Here is a 19,947-nt window from a genome sequence, read left to right as displayed (position 1 = left end):
CATCCAGGTGAAAATATTCCGAGTGAAAAGATTACCATCGGGACGAAAACTTGCCGATTGAATAAGATAGTGCCTTCCGAGTGGAAATATAGTCATCCGAGTGAAAATATAGTCATCCGAGTGGAAATATAGTCATCCGAGTGAAAATATAGTCATCCGAGTGAAAGATTGTCTTCCGAGTGAAAAAGTCCAATCGGACGATCCGAGTGAAAGTATCTAATATCCGAGTGGATGAGCTCAAGTCCGAGTGAAATTGAACATGTGCTCGAAAGTTTATCAAAATGACCTTGGATGAAGAAATGTTCAATACAGAAGTTGTGCGTATCATCAAGACGGTAAATTTTGATTTTGGAGTCATCATCATCAGAGATAATATATAGCCTACAAATTCACTACGAGACTCGGATAATCTAGTCTACTGCAAAACCGAGTCCGACTGGGAGATAAAGATGACCTCGAAAAGTATTCAAGATGGCCTTATTTGAAAAAATGATCAACATGAGAATTGTTTGTATCGTCGAGGTGCACAAGTTTGATATTTGGGCCGTCTCGATCGGAGATCATATGCAAGCTCGGCGGCCCGCGCAAGAAGGAAGACAGAGTTTGGGCCAGATTCAGACTGAATCCGAGTTGGAATAGAATTAGGACTCTAGGACGTGAATTGATGTAATTTTTCTTGTAAGGAAAGCCTAGATGAATCCTTTACTTGTACGGGAAGTCCAACCACCTCTTATATATGTTGGGGGTGACGGCCGATTGAACAACACACAATTGAACAAATCAATATACTACTTTTTCATCTACGTTTTATCTCTTCACCATTTTTTCTATCTCGTTCTTCGTTGTTCTTCGTGTTTGAGAGCTGCGAATCCCGAGGCTCTAGGGGCGAGCGAATCGACCTAGGGCAGCCCATAGCCGCCGCAATCCCAGACGGGGTCCCTCCCGGGTGCGCGGGGTTTCGGGTCTGCAAAAGCGCCCGCCGACTGTCTTGCGTATCGCGCTGTCGGTCGGGACTCCTTCGACGTGAGCTGCGGTGCATCACCCCCGGTGTCGAGGGTACACGTGATGTGTTCGTGTGTCAACACCATGACACCGCTACAATACCGTACCCCGGCTGTCCGGCCGCCGGCACACGCCGCCGGCTCCACAATGCGTGCTTGGGCTATTATGTTGGCAATTATTATATCGTGTGTCTACCCTTCATATATAATAGGCCTAGGATACATGTGTCCAATTAGAACACAACCCCATATCCTACACCGTATGACTCAGTGTCCAATTGTAACCTACCGTGTACAATAATATTTGATACAACTCTAACAAGAAGAACAAATTAATGGAGTTTTCTAGCCAATAAATACAAATTGATTTTTTTCACTAAATACTAACTATCTAAAGACTTTTAGCCATTCTAAACGAACTCAGTCACATAGGTCCCGCACGTGAATCCGAAAGCATTTGCTCCCACACCCTCCTATGAGCGAACTGCGAATCGTCAAAAGGTTCACTCATAGGTAGTTTCCCAATTAAATACGTACTCCCTCCGTCCGGAAATACTTGTCGAAGGAATGGATGTATCTAGATATATTTTAGTTCTAAATACATCCAGATTTATCCGTTTCCCCGACAAGTATTTCCGGACGGAGGGAGTATTTTGGTATTCCTTCACATTATAAGAAGCTCTCTAGGGAAGATATTCAACGTCTGGTGGATAAAATCCTGAAAAGGAGTGATGTCGGGAGGGGTAGATTGCTTTCCTATGCTGCTAGAATCACTTTAATTAAAGCTTGTTGGGGTTCATGACATTATGCGTAAAGGGAGAGGCACCATCATTGTACTGCCGCATGTAGGGGGACCATGGAGCACCATAGGATGCATAAGGACTAGTGTTGTAGGTCGGTGGCGCGTAGGCGGGAGCAGCGTGGTACGCGGCCGTCGGCTGTCGGGGCGCGAGGACGGGCGCGTCGGTGTGAGGGTGAGCACCGGGCTGCCAGCCACCGGTATAGGCAGGCAGGGCACCATATGGCGTAGGGGCGGACCAGGGCATAGGCCACGCCTGGACTAGCCCTGTCCATGGATCAGGAGATGGGCGCCATCTGGGCGGCGGTGGTGGTGCAGTTGACGAAGCCGGGGCGGTGGTGGTGCAGTTGGTGGAGCCGGGGGTGGAGCAAGAGCGGGCGTCGTGCGGAACTGCAGCGGCCTAGGGTTTTCGCCTCGGTAGTTGGGACTTGGACGCCAGGCGGATGGTTGAGGAGGTGTTGTCGGTGGAGGTGGCGGTGGCATCGTCGACGCAGACGAGCGAGGAGAAGCTGTGAAGACCTGAGGACGGGAGTCCTTCGTAGTTAGGGCACGATCGGCCCATTGGAGCATCGAGCGAACCTCGGTGAAGGAGGGACGCGGACGCATCATAGGGATGAAGGAGGCCTGCTTCTCGAACCGCTCGCTAAGGCCGACGAGGAGGACGTTGATGAGTTGGCGATCATCGATCGGATCGCCAAGTTCGCGGAGTTCATCCGCGATCGCCTTGAGGCGTTGGTAGTAGACGCCGACTAGTGAATCACCTTGCACCGTATTCCGAAGCTCGGTGTGGAGATTGTTGGCGCGAACGTCGATGTTGTCCTGGAAGAGCTGACGAAGGGCCGCCCATAGATCGGCGGCGGAGGCACCGTCACAATGGACGAGATTGAAGATCTCTGTGGAGACTCGCATGTACATCCATTGAATTAGGGCGAGATCATCCTTGACCCATTGCGGATCATGAAGTTGAGGAAGAGAGTCGTCGGCAACGTGAGAGCGGAGATTGCATCGTCCAAGGTGGACGTCGAAGAGGTGACGCCAATGGTAGTAGTTGTGAGCAGCAAGGTCTAGGGTTATGGGGATGTAGGGGCTAATATCGGAGATGGTGTCGGTGAAGGAGATGGAAGGGGTATTGGTGGGGTTAAAGCTAGAGTAGAGGTAGAGGCGGAGGAGGCCATGCATGGCCGCGGCGACCTTGGCGGCGACGATGGCGGCGCGCCGCTCGAAGTAGCCGAGCGGCGGCGGCGGTGGCGGGGCTGGCGGGTTAGCCATACCCTAGGATCGAAAAGACTGATACCATGTAGAATTGTATTGAATAATTGTTGATGCAATATTGTGCCAGTACAAGAGGTATATATAAGAGCCTAGCCGCACCTGATCTAGCCCTATTACAAACCGAGTAGGAGTCCTAATCCTATTACAAGTTGTATTCTAACATCCCCCACAGTGTCAACGGTAGGCTCGATGACGCTGAGACTGAAACGAATGTCTTGAAATGGAGTAGTCGCGAGGCCTTTAGTAAAGATATCAGCGAACTGAGCAGAACTAGGCACGTGGAGAACGTGAACTTTACCGAGAGCCACCTTCTCTCGAACAAAATGAGTGTCGATCTCAATATGCTTGATGTGACGGTGTTGAACCAGATTCCCTCACATGTAGACAGCTGAAATATTATCATAATAAACAATAGTAGCTTGCTCAATAGGACGGTGCAACTCCGACATCAACTGGCGCAACCAAACCGTTTTAGCGACCGTGTGAGCCACAGTGTGGTACTCAGCTTCAGCAGACGAGCGGGAGACCGTAACCTGCCTTTTTGAAGACCAAGAAACAAAATTGTTACCAAGAAAAATACAAAATCCGGATGTGGACCTACGAGTATCTGGACAACCAGCCCAGTCTGCATCAGAGTAAGTTGTCAAGGAGGTGGGAGAGGATTTGTTGATATGAAGACCTAAGTCTAGTGTGCCTTTGAGATATCGAAGAATATGTTTGACATGATTGTAGTGTGGAATACGAGGATCATGCATGTATAAACAAGCTTGTTGGACAGCAAACGAAATTTCAGGACGGGTGAGAGTAAGATACTGAAGTGCACCGGTAAGACTACGATAAAGAGAAGGATCAGAGAAAGGATCACCATCGGCAGAGAGTTTGGAACCTGTATCAACGGGGGTACGAGAAGTTTGACAATCAAGCAAACCAGCACGAGAAAGAAGATCCAGAGTGTACTGACGTTGAGACAAGAAAAGACAGAGGAGTCATGGATAACAGTAATACCTAAGAAGTGGTGAAGAAGACCTAAATTTGTCATAGAGAATTCATGGCGAAGAAGAGAGATAATATGATCTAAAAATTGTTGTGAGGAAGCTGTGAGGATAATATCATCAACATATAAAAGAAGGTAAGTAGTGTTGTTGTTGTGATGAAAGGTGATGAGTGAAGTGTCAGAGCAGGAAGGGGTAAAACCAATGGTTTGAGCATAAGTAGAAAAACGTTAGAACCAGGCACGTGGTGCTTGTTTAAGACCATAAAGAGATTTTTGAAGAAGACAAACATGATTAGGATAGGAGGAATGTTCGAACCCAAGAGGTTGTTGACAATAGACTATTTCTAGAAGAGAGCCATGAAGGAAAGCATTTTTGACATCTAGTTGATGAATTGGCCAGGAAGAAGAGACGTCGATGCTAAGGAGAGTGCGGATAGTGCTAGGCTTGACAACTGGAGAGAAAGTCTCATCATAATCGATGCCGTGTTGCTGAGAGTAACCACGACATACCCATCGAGCCTTATAACGTGCAAGACTCCCATCAGAATTAAATTTATGGCGAAAAACCCATTTGCCCGAAATGATATTTGTATTGGAAGGACGAGGAACTAACTGCCACGTGTCATTCTGCAGAAGGGCATCATATTCATCTTTCATAGCTGCGGCCCAATTAGGATCTAGGAGAGCTGATTTGTGAGATGTGGGTAGAGAGGAAGGAGGTAAAGATGCATGAAGATTGAGACGATCTTTTGCAGGTAAACGAAACCCGGACTTGGCACGTTTGCGCATGGTATGATCGTTAGTAGGAGCTAGAACGGGAATAGCATGAGCAGGAGAGGTGGGGGAAGATATGGTGGACGTGTCCGGCGCAGCGAAGGAAGCGGACGCAGGGGATGGTGGTGAAGACTGCGGCTGCAGGAGGTCTGCCGCTTCAGAGTGTAATGTGTTTTCCTCTGCCGGGACAGAGGTGATGACAGAAGTGGTGGCGGCAGGATCTACTACTGCGGCTGGTTTCGCTGGATTGGTCGGCGGGTGAAAGAAGGGAAGATGATTGCGACGAGAGGGACTAGTGGACGACGCGGGTGAGTTGGAATCTAATTGTTGACACTCGGAAAAGGGAAAAATGTTTTCAACAAATGTTACATGACGAGACACATGAACATGACCACTAACAAGATCTAGACAACGATAACCCTTGTGCTCGTCAGAAAAACCTAGATGGACACACGGGATAGAGCGCGGGGAAAGTTTGTTAGGAGAATTGGAGTAGGAGTTTGGAAAACAAAGACAACAGAAGACACGAATGTCGGATTAATTTGGATGAGAGAGAAATAAAGAGAAGTAAGGAGTAGTTTGTGGATTAACTTTAGACGGATGAATATTGAGTAAATATGTGGCCGTGTGGAGTGCCTCTGCCCAGAACATCAACGGCATAGAAGATTGAATAAGGAGAGTGCGAATGATGTCATTAAGGGTACGAAGAGAACGCTCAGGTTTGCCGTTTTGTGGGGAGGTATAAGGACAGGAGAAACGTAAGAGAATTCCATATTGTAGAAAGAAATTTCGATTTTTAAAGTTATCAAATTCACGATCATTATCACATTGTATGAATCTTATACGGAGGAAAAAGTGGACCGAGACATAGCGCTGAAAGTTAAGGAATATATTATGAACGTCGGATTTGTTTCGTAAAGAAAAAGTCCAAACATAATGAGTAAAATCATCAAGAATCACGAGATAATACTTAAAACCAGATACACTTTCTATTGGTGATGTCCAGACATAACAATGAAGTAATTCAAAAGGAAATATACTAGAGGATTGAGAGGAACTAAAGGGAAGGCGAACATGTTTGCCCAATTGACATGACTGGCACATAGAAGAATTATGAGAATCTCTATTACAAGGTATTTAGAATTCACTAAGAAGTGTGGATAACACATTTTTTTTGGGATGGCCGAGACGTTGGTGTCACAGATCAACAGAGGCCACCATAGATGTTGGAGGAGCAGCGACCGGAGCACCATGGAGAGAATATAAATCACCGGAGCTATTGAATCGAGCGATCTCGGCCTTGGTCGGGTAGTCCTTCACAGATAAACCAAAGGGGTCAAACTCAACAAAAACATGATTATCAGTGGTGATTTGGTGAACAGAAAACAGATTTTAATAAGAGCAGGAGCTACAAGAACATCACGAAGAAGCAAAGGCTTGGTTGAGGATTGGATTTGAGCCTGACCGACACTGTAAATAGGAATAGAGGATCCATCACCAAGAGTAATGGAGGGAAAAGGCGAAGGTGTGCAAGAAGAAAGCAAATTACTCGATGCAGACATATGACGAGAAGCACCAGAATCGAAAATCCAATCCGTACCTGAGTTCCCTTGTGCAGCAAAGTTGTTCATGGCTTGTAGAAAAGCAGCTTGGTCCCAACTTGGAGTCGAAGTAGAGGCCGGTGTAGTCATGGGAGCTTGCGGGTGTGGTGGCATCGGCAGTAGGGCTGGCATCAGCGTAAAGGGAGAGGCACCATCATTGTATTGTTGCATGTAGGGGGGCGATGGAGCACCATAGGATGCATAAGGACTGGCGTTGTAGATCGGTGGCGCGTAGGCGGGAGCAGCGTGGTACGCGGCCATCGGCGGTCGGGGCGCGAGGACGGGCGCACCGGTGTGAGGGCGAGCACCGGGGCTGCCAGCCACCGGTATAGGCAGGCGGGGCACCATATGGCGTAGGGGCAGACCAGGGCATAGGCCACGCTGGGACTAGCCCTGTCCATGAATTAGGAGATGGGCGGCACCCTGGCGGCGGTGGTGGTGCAGTCGATGAAGCCGGGGGCGATGGTGGTGCAGTTGGTGGAGCCGGGGGAGGAGCAGGAACGGGCGCTGTGCGGAACAGCGGCGGCCTAGGGTTTTTGCCCCGGTAGTTGGGACTTGGACGCCAGCCGGATGGTTGAGGAGGTGCTGTCGGTGGAGGTGGCGGTCGCGGCGTCGACGCACGCGGGCGAGGAGAAGCAGTCAAGACCTGAGGACGGGAGTCCTTCGTAGTTAGGGAACGATCGGCCCATTGGAGCATCGAGCGAACCTCGGCGAAGGAGGGACGCGGACGCATCATAGGGATGAAGGAGGCCTGCTTCTCGAACCGCTCGCTGAGGCCGAGGAGGAGGACGTTGATGAGCTGGCAATCGTCGATCGGATCACCAAGTTCGCGGAGTTCATCCGCGATCGCCTTGAGGCATTGGTAGTAGACGCCGACTAGTGAATCACCTTGCACCGTATTCCGAAGCTCGGTTTGGAGATTCTTGGCGCAAGCATCGATGTTGTCCTGGAAGAGCTGACGAAGGGCCGCCCATAGATTGGTGGTGGAGGCACCGTCACAGTGGACGAGATTGAAGATCTCCGTGGAGACTCGCATGTAGATCTATTGAATAATGGCGAGATCATCCTTGACCCATTGCGGATCATGAAGTTGAGGAAGAGAGTCGTCGGCAACATGAGAGCGGAGATTGCATCGCCCAAGGTGGACGTCGAAGAGGTGCAGCCAATGGTTGTAGTTGTGAGCAGCAAGGTCTAGGGTTATGGGGATGTAGGGGCTGATATCAGAGATGGTGTCCGTGAAGGAGATGGAAGGGGGTATTGGTGGGGTTAAAGCTAGAGTAGAGGTAGAGGCGGAGGAGGCCATGCATGGCCGCGGCGACTTTTGCGGGGACGATGGCGGCGCGCCGCTCGAAGTAGCCGGGCGGAAGCGGCGGTGGCGGGGCTGGCGGGTTAGCCATACCCTAGAATCGAAAAGTCTGATACCATGTAGAATTGTATTGAATAATTGTTGATGCAATATTGTGCCAGTACAAGAGGTATATATAAGAGCCAAGCCGCACCTGACCTAGCCCTATTACAAACCGAGTAGGAGTCCTAATCGTATTACAAGTTGTATTCTAACATCCCCCGCAGTGTCAACGGTAGGCTCGACGACGTTGAGACTGAAACGAATGTCTTGAAATGGAGTAGTCGCGAGGCCTTTAGTAAAGATATCAGCGAACTGAGCAGAAGTAGGCAAGTGGAGAACGCGAACTTTACCGAGAGGCACCTTCTCTCGAACAAAATGAGTGTCAATCTCAATATGCTTGATGCGACGGTGTTGAACCGGATTCCCTGACATGTAGACAGCTGAAATATTATCACGGTAAACAATAGTAGCTTGCTCAATAGGACGGTGCAACTCCGACATCAACTGGCGCAACCAAACCGTTTCAGTGACCGCGTGAGCCACAGCGTGGTACTTAGCTTCAGCAGACGAGCGGGAGACCGTAACCTGCCTTTTTGAAGACCAAGAAACCAAATTGTTACCAAGAAAAACACAAAATCCGGATGTGGACATACGAGTATCTGGACAACCAGCCCAGTCTGCATCAGAGTAAGTTGTCAAGGAGGTGGGAGAGGATTTGTGGATATGAAGACCTAAGTCTAGTGTGCCTTTGAGATATCGAAGAATATGTTTGACATGATTGTAGTGTGGAATACGAGGATCATGCATGTATAAACAAGCTTGTTGGACAGCAAAAGAAATTTCAGGACGGGTGAGAGTAAGATACTGAAGTGCACCGGTAAGACTACAATAAAGAGAAGGATCAGAGAAAGGATCACCGTCGGCAGAGAGTTTGGAACCTGTATCTATAGGGGTACGAGAAGTTTGACAATCAAGCATACCAGCACGAGAAAGAAGATCCAGAGTGTACTGACGTTGAGACAAGAAAAGACCAGAGGAGTCACGGATAACAACAATACCTAAGAAGTGGTGAAGAAGACCTAAATCTGTCATAGAGAATTCATGGCGAAGAAGAGAGATAATATGATCTAAAAATTGTTGTGAGGAAGCTGTGAGGATAATATCATCAACATATAAAAGAAGGTAAGTAGTGTTGTTGTTGTGATGAAAGGTGATGAGTGAAGTGTCAGAACGGGAAGGGGTGAAACCAATGGTTTGAGCAAAAGTAGAAAAACGTTGGAACCAGGCACGTGGTGCTTGTTTAAGACCATAAAGAGATTTTTGAAGAAGACAAACATGATTAGGATAGGAGGAATGTTCGAAGCCAAGAGGTTGTTGACAATAGACTGTTTCTAGAAGAGAGCCATGAAGGAAAGCATTTTTGACATCTAGTTGATCAATTGGCCAGGAAGAAGAGACGGCGATGCTAAGGAGAGTGCGGATAGTGTTGGGCTTGACAACTGGAGAGAAAGTCTCATCATAATCGATCCCGTGTTGCTGAGAGTAACCACAACATACCCATCGAGCCTTATAACGTGCAAGACACCCATCAGAATTAAATTTATGGCGAAAAACCCATTTGCCCGAAACGATATTTGTATTGGAAGGACGAGGAACTAACTGCCACGTGTCATTCTGCAGAAGGGCATCATATTCATCTTTCATAGCTGCGGCCCTATTAGGATCTAGGAGAGCTGATTTGTAAGATGTGGGCAGAGAGGAAGGAGATGAAGATGCATGAATATTGAGACGATCTTTTGCAGGTAAACGAAACCCGGACTTGGCACGTTTGCGCATGGTATGATCGTTAGTAGGAGCTGGAACGGGAATAGCATGAGCAGGAGGGGTGGGGGAAGATATGGTGGACGTGTCCGGCGCAGCGAAGGAAGCAGACGCAGGGGATGGTGGTGAAGACTGCGGCTGCAGGAGGTCTGCCGCTTCAGAGTGTAATGTGTTTTCCTCTGTCGGGACAGAGGTGATGACATAAGTGGTGGCGGCAGGATCTACTACTGCGGCTGGTTTCACTGGATTGGTCGGCGGGTGAAAGAAGGGAAGATGATTGCGACGAGAGGGACTAGTGGACGACGCGGGTGAGTTGGAATCTAATTGTTGACACTGGAAAAGGGAAAAATGTTTTCAACAAATGTTACATGACGAGACACATGAACATGACCACTAACAAGATCTAGACAACGATAACCCTTGTGCTCGTCAGAAAAACCTAGATGGACACATGGGATAGAGCGCGGGGAAAGTTTGTTAGGAGAAGTGGAGTAGGAGTTTGGAAAACAAAGACAACCAAAGACGCGAATGTCGGAGTAATTTGGATGAGAGAGAAATAAAGAGAAGTAAGGAGTAGTTTGTGGGTTAACTTTAGACGGATGAATATTGAGTAAATATGTGGCCGTGTGGAGTGCCTCTGCCCAGAACATCGACGGCATAGAAGATTGAATAAGGAGAGTGCGAATGATGTCATTAAGGGTACGAATAGAACGCTCAGGTTTGCCGTTTTGTGGGGAGGTATAAGGACAGGAGAAACGTAAGAGAATTCCATATTGTAGAAAGAAATTTCGATTTTTAAAGTTGTCAAATTCACGACCATTATCACATTGTATGAATCTTATAGGGAGGAAAAAGTGGACCGAGACATAGCGCTGAAAGTTAAGGAATATATTATGAACGTCGGATTTGTTTCGTAAAGGAAAAGTCCAAACATAATGAGTAAAATCATCAAGAATCACGAGATAATACTTAAAACCAGATACACTTTCTATTGGTGATGTCCAGAGATCACAATGAAGTAATTCAAAGGAAAAGTACTAGAGGATTGAGAGGAACTAAAGGGAAGGCGGACATGTTTGCCCAATTGACATGACTATCACGTGGAAGAATTATGAGAATCTCTATTACAAGGTATTTAAAATTCACTAAGAAGTGTGGATAACACATTTTTATTGGGATGGCCGAGACGTAAGTGTCACAGATCAACAGAGGCCACCATAGATGTTGGAGGAGCAGCGACCGGAGCACCATGGAGAGAATATAAATCACCGGAGCTATTGAATCGAGCGATCTCGGCCTTGGTCGGGTAGTCCTTCACAGATAAACCAAAGGGGTCAAACTCAACAAAAACATGATTATCAGTGGTGATTTGGTGAACAGAAAACAGATTTTAATAAGAGCAGGAGCTACAAGAACATCACGAAGAAGCAATGGCTTGGTTGAGGATTGGATTTGAGCCTGACCGACACCGTAAATAGGAATAGAGGATCCATCACCGAGAGTAATGGAGGGAAAAGGCGAAGGTGTGCAAGAAGAAAGCAAATTACTCGATGCAGACATATGACGAGAAGCACCAGAATCGAAAATCCAATCCGTACCTGAGTTCCCTTGTGCAGCAAAGTTGTTCATGGCTTGTAGAAAAGCAGCTTGGTCCCAACTCGGAGTCGAAGTAGACGCCGGTGTAGTCATGGGAGCTTGCGGGTGTGGTGGCGTCGGCAGTAGGGACTTGGACGCCTGCCGGATGGTTGAGGAGGTGTTGCCTGTGGAGGTGGCGGTGGCGGCGTCGACGCAGGCGGGCGAGGAGAAGCAGTGAAGACCTGAGGACGGGAGTCCTTCGTAGTTAGGGCACGATCGGCCCATTGGAGCATCGAGCGAATCTCGGTGAAGGAGGGACGCGGAGGCATCATAGGGATGAAGGAGGCCTGCTTCTCGAACCGCTCGCTGAGGCCGAGGAGGAGGACGTTGATGAGCTGGCAATCGTCGATCGGATCACCAAGTTCGCGGAGTTCATCCGCGGTCGCCTTGAGGCGTTGGTAGTAGACGCCGACTGGTGAATCACTTTGCACCGTATTCCGAAGCTCGGTGTGGAGATTTTTGGCGCGAGCGTCGATGTTGTCCTGGAAGAGCTGACGAAGGGCCGCCCATAGATCGGTGGCGGAGGCACCGTCACAGTGGACGAGATTGAAGATCTCTGTGGAGACTCACATGTAGATCCATTGAATAATGGCGAGATCATCCTTGACCCATTGCGGATCATGAAGTTGAGGAAGAGAGTCGTCGGCAACATGAGAGCGGAGATTGCATCGCCCAAGGGTGGACGTCGAAGAGGTGAAGCCAATGGTAGTAGTTGTGAGCAGCAAGGTCTAGGGTTATGGGGATGTAGGGGCTAATATCGGAGATGGTGTCGGTGAAGGAGATGGAAGGGGGTATTGGTGGGGTTAAAGCTAGAGTAGAGGTAGAGGCGGAGGAGGCCGTGCATGGCCGCGGCGACCTTGGTGGCGACGATGGCGGCGCACCGCTCGAAGTAGCCGGGCGGCGGCGGTGGTGGCGGGGCTGGCGGGTTAGCCATACCCTAGGATCGAAAAGTCTGATACCATGTAGAATTGTATTGAATAATTGTTGATGCAATATTGTGCCAGTACAAGAGGTATATATAAGAGCCAAGCCGCACCTGACCTAGCCCTATTACAAACCGAGTAGGAGTCCTAATCCTATTACAAGTTGTATTCTAACATCCCCCACAGTGTCAACGGTAGGCTCGACGACGTTGAGACTGAAACGAATGTCTTGAAATGGAGTAGTCGCGAGGCCTTTAGTAAAGATATCAGCGAACTGAGCAGAAGTAGGCAAGTGGAGAACGCGAACTTTACCGAGAGGCACCTTCTCTCGAACAAAATGAGTGTCAATCTCAATATGCTTGATGCGACGGTGTTGAACCGGATTCCCTGACATGTAGACAGCTGAAATATTATCATGGTAAACAATAGTAGCTTGCTCAATAGGACGGTGCAACTCCGACATCAACTGGCGCAACCAAACCGTTTCAGTGACCGCGTGAGCCACAGCGTGGTACTTAGCTTCAGCAGACGAGCGGGAGACCGTAACCTGCCTTTTTGAAGACCAAGAAACCAAATTGTTACCAAGAAAAACACAAAATCCGGATGTGGACATACGAGTATCTGGACAACCAGCCCAGTCTGCATCAGAGTAAGTTGTCAAGGAGGTGGGAGAGGATTTGTGGATATGAAAACCTAAGTCTAGTGTGCCTTTGAGATATCGAAGAATATGTTTGACATGATTGTAGTGTGGAATACGAGGATCATGCATGTATAAACAAGCTTGTTGGACAGCAAAAGAAATTTCAGGACGGGTGAGAGTAAGATACTGAAGTGCACCGGTAAGACTACGATAAAGAGAAGGATCAGAGAAAGGATCACCGTCGGCAGAGAGTTTGGAACCTGTATCTATAGGGGTACGAGAAGTTTGACAATCAAGCATACCAGCACGAGAAAGAAGATCCAGAGTGTACTGACGTTGAGACAAGAAAAGACTAGAGGAGTCACGGATAACAACAATACCTAAGAAGTGGTGAAGAAGACCTAAATCTGTCATAGAGAATTCATGGCGAAGAAGAGAGATAATATGATCTAAAAATTGTTGTGAGGAAGCTGTGAGGATAATATCATCAACATATAAAAGAAGGTAAGTAGTGTTGTTGTTGTGATGAAAGGTGATGAGTGAAGTGTCAGAACGGGAAGGGGTGAAACCAATGGTTTGAGCAAAAGTAGAAAAACGTTGGAACCAGGCACGTGGTGCTTGTTTAAGACCATAAAGAGATTTTTGAAGAAGACAAACATGATTAGGATAGGAGGAATGTTCGAAGCCAAGAGGTTGTTGACAATAGACTGTTTCTAGAAGAGAGCCATGAAGGAAAGCATTTTTGACATCTAGTTGATCAATTGGCCAGGAAGAAGAGACGGCGATGCTAAGGAGAGTGCGGATAGTGTTGGGCTTGACAACTGGAGAGAAAGTCTCATCATAATCGATCCCGTGTTGCTGAGAGTAACCACAACATACCCATCGAGCCTTATAACGTGCAAGACACCCATCAGAATTAAATTTATGGCAAAAAACCCATTTGCCCGAAACGATATTTGTATTGGAAGGACGAGGAACTAACTGCCACGTGTCATTCTGCAGAAGGGCATCATATTCATCTTTCATAGCTGCGGCCCTATTAGGATCTAGGAGAGCTGATTTGTAAGATGTGGGCAGAGAGGAAGGAGATGAAGATGCATGAATATTGAGACGATCTTTTGCAGGTAAACGAAACCCGGACTTGGCACGTTTGCGCATGGTATGATCGTTAGTAGGAGCTGGAACGGGAATAGCATGAGCAGGAGGGGTGGGGGAAGATATGGTGGACGTGTCCGGCGCAGCGAAGGAAGAAGACGCAGGGGATGGTGGTGAAGACTGCGGCTGCAGGAGGTCTGCCGCTTCAGAGTGTAATGTGTTTTCCTCTGTCGGGACAGAGGTGATGACATAAGTGGTGGCGGCAGGATCTACTACTGCGGCTGGTTTCACTGGATTGGTCGGCGGGTGAAAGAAGGGAAGATGATTGCGACGAGAGGGACTAGTGGACGACGCGGGTGAGTTGGAATCTAATTGTTGACACTGGAAAAGGGAAAAATGTTTTCAACAAATGTTACATGACGAGACACATGAACATGACCACTAACAAGATCTAGACAACGATAACCCTTGTGCTCGTCAGAAAAACCTAGATGGACACATGGGATAGAGCGCGGGGAAAGTTTGTTAGGAGAAGTGGAGTAGGAGTTTGGAAAACAAAGACAACCAAAGACGCGAATGTCGGAGTAATTTGGATGAGAGAGAAATAAAGAGAAGTAAGGAGTAGTTTGTGGGTTAACTTTAGACGGATGAATATTGAGTAAATATGTGGCCGTGTGGAGTGCCTCTGCCCAGAACATCGACGGCATAGAAGATTGAATAAGGAGAGTGCGAATGATGTCATTAAGGGTACGAATAGAACGCTCAGGTTTGCCGTTTTGTGGGGAGGTATAAGGACAGGAGAAACGTAAGAGAATTCCATATTGTAGAAAGAAATTTCGATTTTTAAAGTTGTCAAATTCACGACCATTATCACATTGTATGAATCTTATAGGGAGGAAAAAGTGGACCGAGACATAGCGCTGAAAGTTAAGGAATATATTATGAACGTCGGATTTGTTTCGTAAAGGAAAAGTCCAAACATAATGAGTAAAATCATCAAGAATCACGAGATAATACTTAAAACCAGATACACTTTCTATTGGTGATGTCCAGAGATCACAATGAAGTAATTCAAAGGAAAAGTACTAGAGGATTGAGAGGAACTAAAGGGAAGGCGAACATGTTTGCCCAATTGACATGACTAGCACGTAGAAGAATTATGAGAATCTCTATTACAAGGTATTTAAAATTCACTAAGAAGTGTGGATAACACATTTTTATTGGGATGGCCGAGACGTAAGTGTCACAGATCAACAGAGGCCACCATAGATGTTGGAGGAGCAGCGACCGGAGCACCATGGAGAGAATATAAATCACCGGAGCTATTGAATCAAGTGATCTCGGCCTTGGTCGGGTAGTCCTTCACAAACAAACCGAAGGGGTCAAACTCAACAAAAACATGATTATCAATGGTGATTTGGTGAACAGAAAATAGATTTTAATAAGAGCAGGAGCTACAGGAACATCACGAAGAAGCAAAGGCTTGGTTGGGGATTGGATTTGAGCCTGACCGACACCGTAAATAGGAATAGAGGATCCATCACCGAGAGTAATGGAGGGAAAAGGCGAAGGTGTGCAAGAAGAAAGCAAATTACTCGATGCAGACATATGACGAGAAGCACCAGAATCGAAAATCCAATCCGTACCTGAGTTCCCTTGTGCAGCAAAGTTGTTCATGGCTTGTAGAAAAGCAGCTTGGTCCCAACTCGGAGTCGAAGTAGACGCCGGTGTAGTCATGGGAGCTTGCGGGTGTGGTGGCGTCGGCAGTAGGGCCGACATCAGCGTAAAGGGAGAGGCACCATCATTGTACTGCTGCATGTAGGGGGAGATGGAGCACCATAGGATGCATAAGGACTAGTGTTGTAGATCGGTGGCGCGTAGGCGAGAGCAGCATGGTACGCGGCCGTCGGCTGTCGGGGCGCGAGGACGGGCGCGCCGGTGTGAGGGCGAGCACCGGGCTGCCAGCCACCGGTATAGGAAGGCGGGGCACCATATGGCGTAGGGGCGTACCAGGGCATAGGCCACGCCGGGACTAGCCCTGTCCATGGATCAGGAGATGGGCGCCACCCTGGCGGCGGTGGTGGTGCAGTCGATGAAGCCGGGGGCAGTGGTGGTGCAGTTGGTGGAGCCGGGGGCGAAGTAGGAGCGGGCGCCGTGCAGAACTGCGGCGGCCTAGGGTTTTTGCCTCGGTAGTTGGGACTTGGACGCCTGCCGGATGGTTGAGGAGGTGTTGCCGGTGGAGGTGGCGGTGGCGGCGTCGACGCAGGCGGGCGAGGAGAAGCAGTGAAGACCTGAGGACGGGAGTCCTTCGTAGTTAGGGCACGATCAGCCCATTGGAGCATCGAGCGAATCTCGGTGAAGGAGGGACGCGGATGCATCATAGGGATGAAGGAGGCCTGCTTCTCGAACCGCTCGCTGAGGCCGAGGAGGAGGACGTTGATGATCTGGCAATCGTCGATTGGATCACCAAGTTCGCGGAGTTCATCCGCGGTCGCCTTGAGGCGTTGGTAGTAGACGCCGACTGGTGAATCACTTTGCACCGTATTCCGAAGCTCGGTGTGGAGATTGTTGGCGCGAGCGTCAATGTTGTCCTGGAAGAGCTGACGAAGGGCCGCCCATAGATCGGTGGCGGAGGCACCGTCACAGTGGACGAGATTGAAGATCTCTGTGGAGACTCACATGTAGATCCATTGAATAATGGCGAGATCATCCTTGACCCATTGCGGATCATGAAGTTGAGGAAGAGAGTCGTCGGCAACATGAGAGCGGAGATTGCATCGCCCAAGGGTGGACGTCGAAGAGGTGAAGCCAATGGTAGTAGTTGTGAGCAGCAAGGTCTAGGGTTATGGGGATGTAGGGGCTAATATCGGAGATGGTGTCGGTGAAGGAGATGGAAGGGGGTATTGGTGGGGTTAAAGCTAGAGTAGAGGTAGAGGCGGAGGAGGCCGTGCATGGCCGCGGCGACCTTGGTGGCGACGATGGCGGCGCACCGCTCGAAGTAGCCGGGCGGCGGCGGTGGTGGCGGGGCTGGCGGGTTAGCCATACCCTAGGATCGAAAAGTCTGATACCATGTAGAATTGTATTGAATAATTGTTGATGCAATATTGTGCCAGTACAAGAGGTATATATAAGAGCCAAGCCGCACCTGACCTAGCCCTATTACAAACCGAGTAGGAGTCCTAATCCTATTACTAGTTGTATTCTAACACTCGCCCCCGTGCCCCGCCTCCTGGTAGAACAGGTGGGCTCGGAAGCTCGCTCAGGCCGAGCAGACACATGTGATGATCCTGGCGAAGAAGGTGGCGGTGCTGTCAAGGAATGGCCTCACCAGCAATGACATCGTAGCTACATGGGTCAGTCGGAGAGGTCCAAGGGAAGCATCATAGTTTCGTATGACACTGTGGTTTCTAGTAATAGAAATTCGAGAGGGGTCTCTGTTTATAAAAATAATATTGAAAATGTGATTTTCTGGACATAAAGTTAACACTATTAGGCCTAATTTGGTTCCAAAGTGGCAAGTATCCCTGGGCTCGAGTCCCCCCTCGGGGGGATTTTCATGGCCATGGGGGGTTCCTCTTTCCCACCATAGGGGGATCACCACCCCGGTTTGGGCGAGAGGAAGAGGGGTGGAGATCATGTCCAGAAAAATGATAGGAAAATGTAAAATATCTTATAAAATATTGTAATATTCAGAAATCATGAAATTTGACTCTACTTACTCCCCGTGGAAATGTCGTGGGTCGGGCAAGGTTACCTCATGAACAGATGCATTCAAATGTGGCGGCAGGTCTCCCCGGGCCAATTCAGTATGTGGCTCTCCGATCGAAAAATAGCCGGGATCTCCCAGGATCCCTTGCGACCAAATGAGGCCTTATGGGGTGGACAGGGGGCACTCCCCCCCCCCCTCCTCTCCACCGTTGACCATGTTGTATTTATTCAATAGTTATTTATAATTAAGTATGTGTATCTCATAATGCATCATATAATCACATATACATGGTGTATTAAGACTTTATTTGTTAACTAAAATTACATTTTTTCTATGTTTATACCTTCATAATAATTTTGATTATATACTATATCTATTGACAGAAGTACTTCTGTTACTACTATTTTATACTCCCTCCGTTCCTAAATATAAGTCTTTGGAGAGATTCCACTATGGACCACATACGGAGCAAAATGAGTGAATCTATACTCTAAAATGCATCTATATACATCCGTATATGGTTCATAGTAGAATCTCTACAAAGACTTATATTTAGGAACGGAGGGAGTAGTTGTTAGGTCTATTATATGGTACCTCATTTGGCCTCCATAATACTAGGACCGGGCATGTTGTTTGGTTACGCTTGAGTTTGGAAATAAGCATTGGTATGAATAAGATTCAGAAAATACATGCAGTGGTTAATAGATCCTCCACCAGACCACTAAAGTTGGACAAAGAGAATTAGCACAGAATGAGAGAGAAAGTTTAGGTTGCTCACCCCTGCTCTGGTCTTACCAGTGTCTGTGGATTTAGAAAACACAACTCTCACACCTCTCATTTTGACCACTCAAGGTGGGGCCAAACATATCAGCAAGACGTAGGCTATCATCTACTCCCTCTGTCTTATAATGTAGGAGTAAGAATCAAAAAACATGTTACATTATGAGAAAGACGGAGGGAGTAGTTAATAGAGTTCCGGTAAAAAAATTGTTTTTTTTTTCATGCTGTGATTGGGGTTCCTGGCGAAACAACACGTGGGGAGGCCGCTGATCGCGTGTCCGGAAACTTGAAACGGCCGGGTTGTCTGAATTGGATCCACCCACCAGAATGAAACTCTCGGCGGGGGGAGATACAGCCGGCCGGCGAGCGCGACGTCTCGCCCGACAGACGAGACCAACGCAGAAGCAGAAGCAGAAGCAGAAGCGCCCGGTTCCTCTGCATGTCTTGTCCGCAAGGCACGTACTACGCGTGTATCCAGACTCGAGAGTTGCCTGCTGCTTTCTTGCATTCAATTAGTGCGTGCAGGCAAGTGACAGGGGAGCTAACAATATTCCCTCCGATCCGATCCATGGTGTCCAGCCGGACCCGGGTGTTACTAGGACAAGGACCGGAGGATATGGATACGGATACGATGGAGCCGGGTCCCTAGGTACGTAGTACGTATCTTAAGCTCCATCGCTCCTTCCTTGTATCATACTAGTAGTAACCACTGATACCGTTGGTGACCCTAAACTGCTGGCCGTCTCCTGCTAATCCTGGTGACAGTGACGGTGCATGTGTAATGCACTGTTGGCGGTTGGCGTTGGATCGTTTCCTCTCTACTCTTGTCAAGTAGAAGAGATACTCCTACGTAGAGATGATGAGATGCTGCCTTCTTTTCCTGCCGCACGCAACGCAGCGCAACGCAAAGGCGCAACAACCTCCACCGTCGTTGCGCTTTGTCACGCCAACTCCACCGCGCGACCCTATTTTATCCGGCCTCGTCTGTTTGGAATAAAAAGAACAAAAAAACGGCCTAGCGCGCGGGAACAAACGGACTTTTATCCGCTTTGTGTCCGTTTTCGACCCATTCCCGACCCAAATTTGCGCCGGTTTTAAGGTGAAACGGACACCACACGGACGGGCGGGACGCGCGCACTTGTCCTCTCCTGGCCCGCCTGTCGGGAACACTAGCAGTCTCTCCGCTCCCAACGCTTCACCCTCTCTCCCCGCCCCGCCGCCGGCGCCGCCGCTATTCTCCGGCCGCCTCCTCACCGCGCAGCCCCCCCCCCCCCCCGCCGTCCATATCAAACCACGTCTCGACATGGCCGCCACCACGCCCGCGCTTTCGCCGTAGTTTTGGTCGTCGATCGGAGGAGGTTTGGCCGTGGCCGTCCTTGCCGATGGCAGAGTCGGACATGACTGCCGGCGACGTACCACGGCGGTCGAGGCAGATTCCGACGAGAGCTCCAGAGCGGCCTGTAGCCGGCCGGCAACCACCCTGCTGCGTCGAGGTGATCATCGCGCCTCTTCGCCACCACGACCGCAAGGTGTTCGACCTTTTGCCAACAAAGGT

The 19,947-nt window shown here is 48.7% G+C and overlaps 1 protein-coding gene across 1 annotated transcript; it reads right to left on the bottom strand.

The window, feature by feature from the left end:
- Window positions 1–6,037: 6,037 nt before the first annotated feature.
- On the bottom strand, window positions 6,038–7,477 carry LOC147976827 (uncharacterized). Its single transcript, XM_087520986.1, has 2 exons — window positions 7,148–7,477; window positions 6,038–6,154 (listed from the first exon to the last, which is right to left on the bottom strand). Exons 1-2 carry the CDS (start codon window positions 7,475–7,477, stop codon window positions 6,038–6,040), a joined length of 447 nt encoding a protein of 148 aa, XP_087377112.1.
- Between the last annotated feature and the right edge of the window lie 12,470 nt (window positions 7,478–19,947).

This window comes from Triticum urartu, chromosome 4A, assembly GCF_056163025.1.
Source record: "Triticum urartu cultivar PI428250 chromosome 4A, HENAU_Tu73, whole genome shotgun sequence".
In the NCBI taxonomy this organism is placed as follows: domain Eukaryota; kingdom Viridiplantae; phylum Streptophyta; class Magnoliopsida; order Poales; family Poaceae; genus Triticum; species Triticum urartu.
This window is presented reverse-complemented; position numbering and strand designations above follow the sequence as displayed.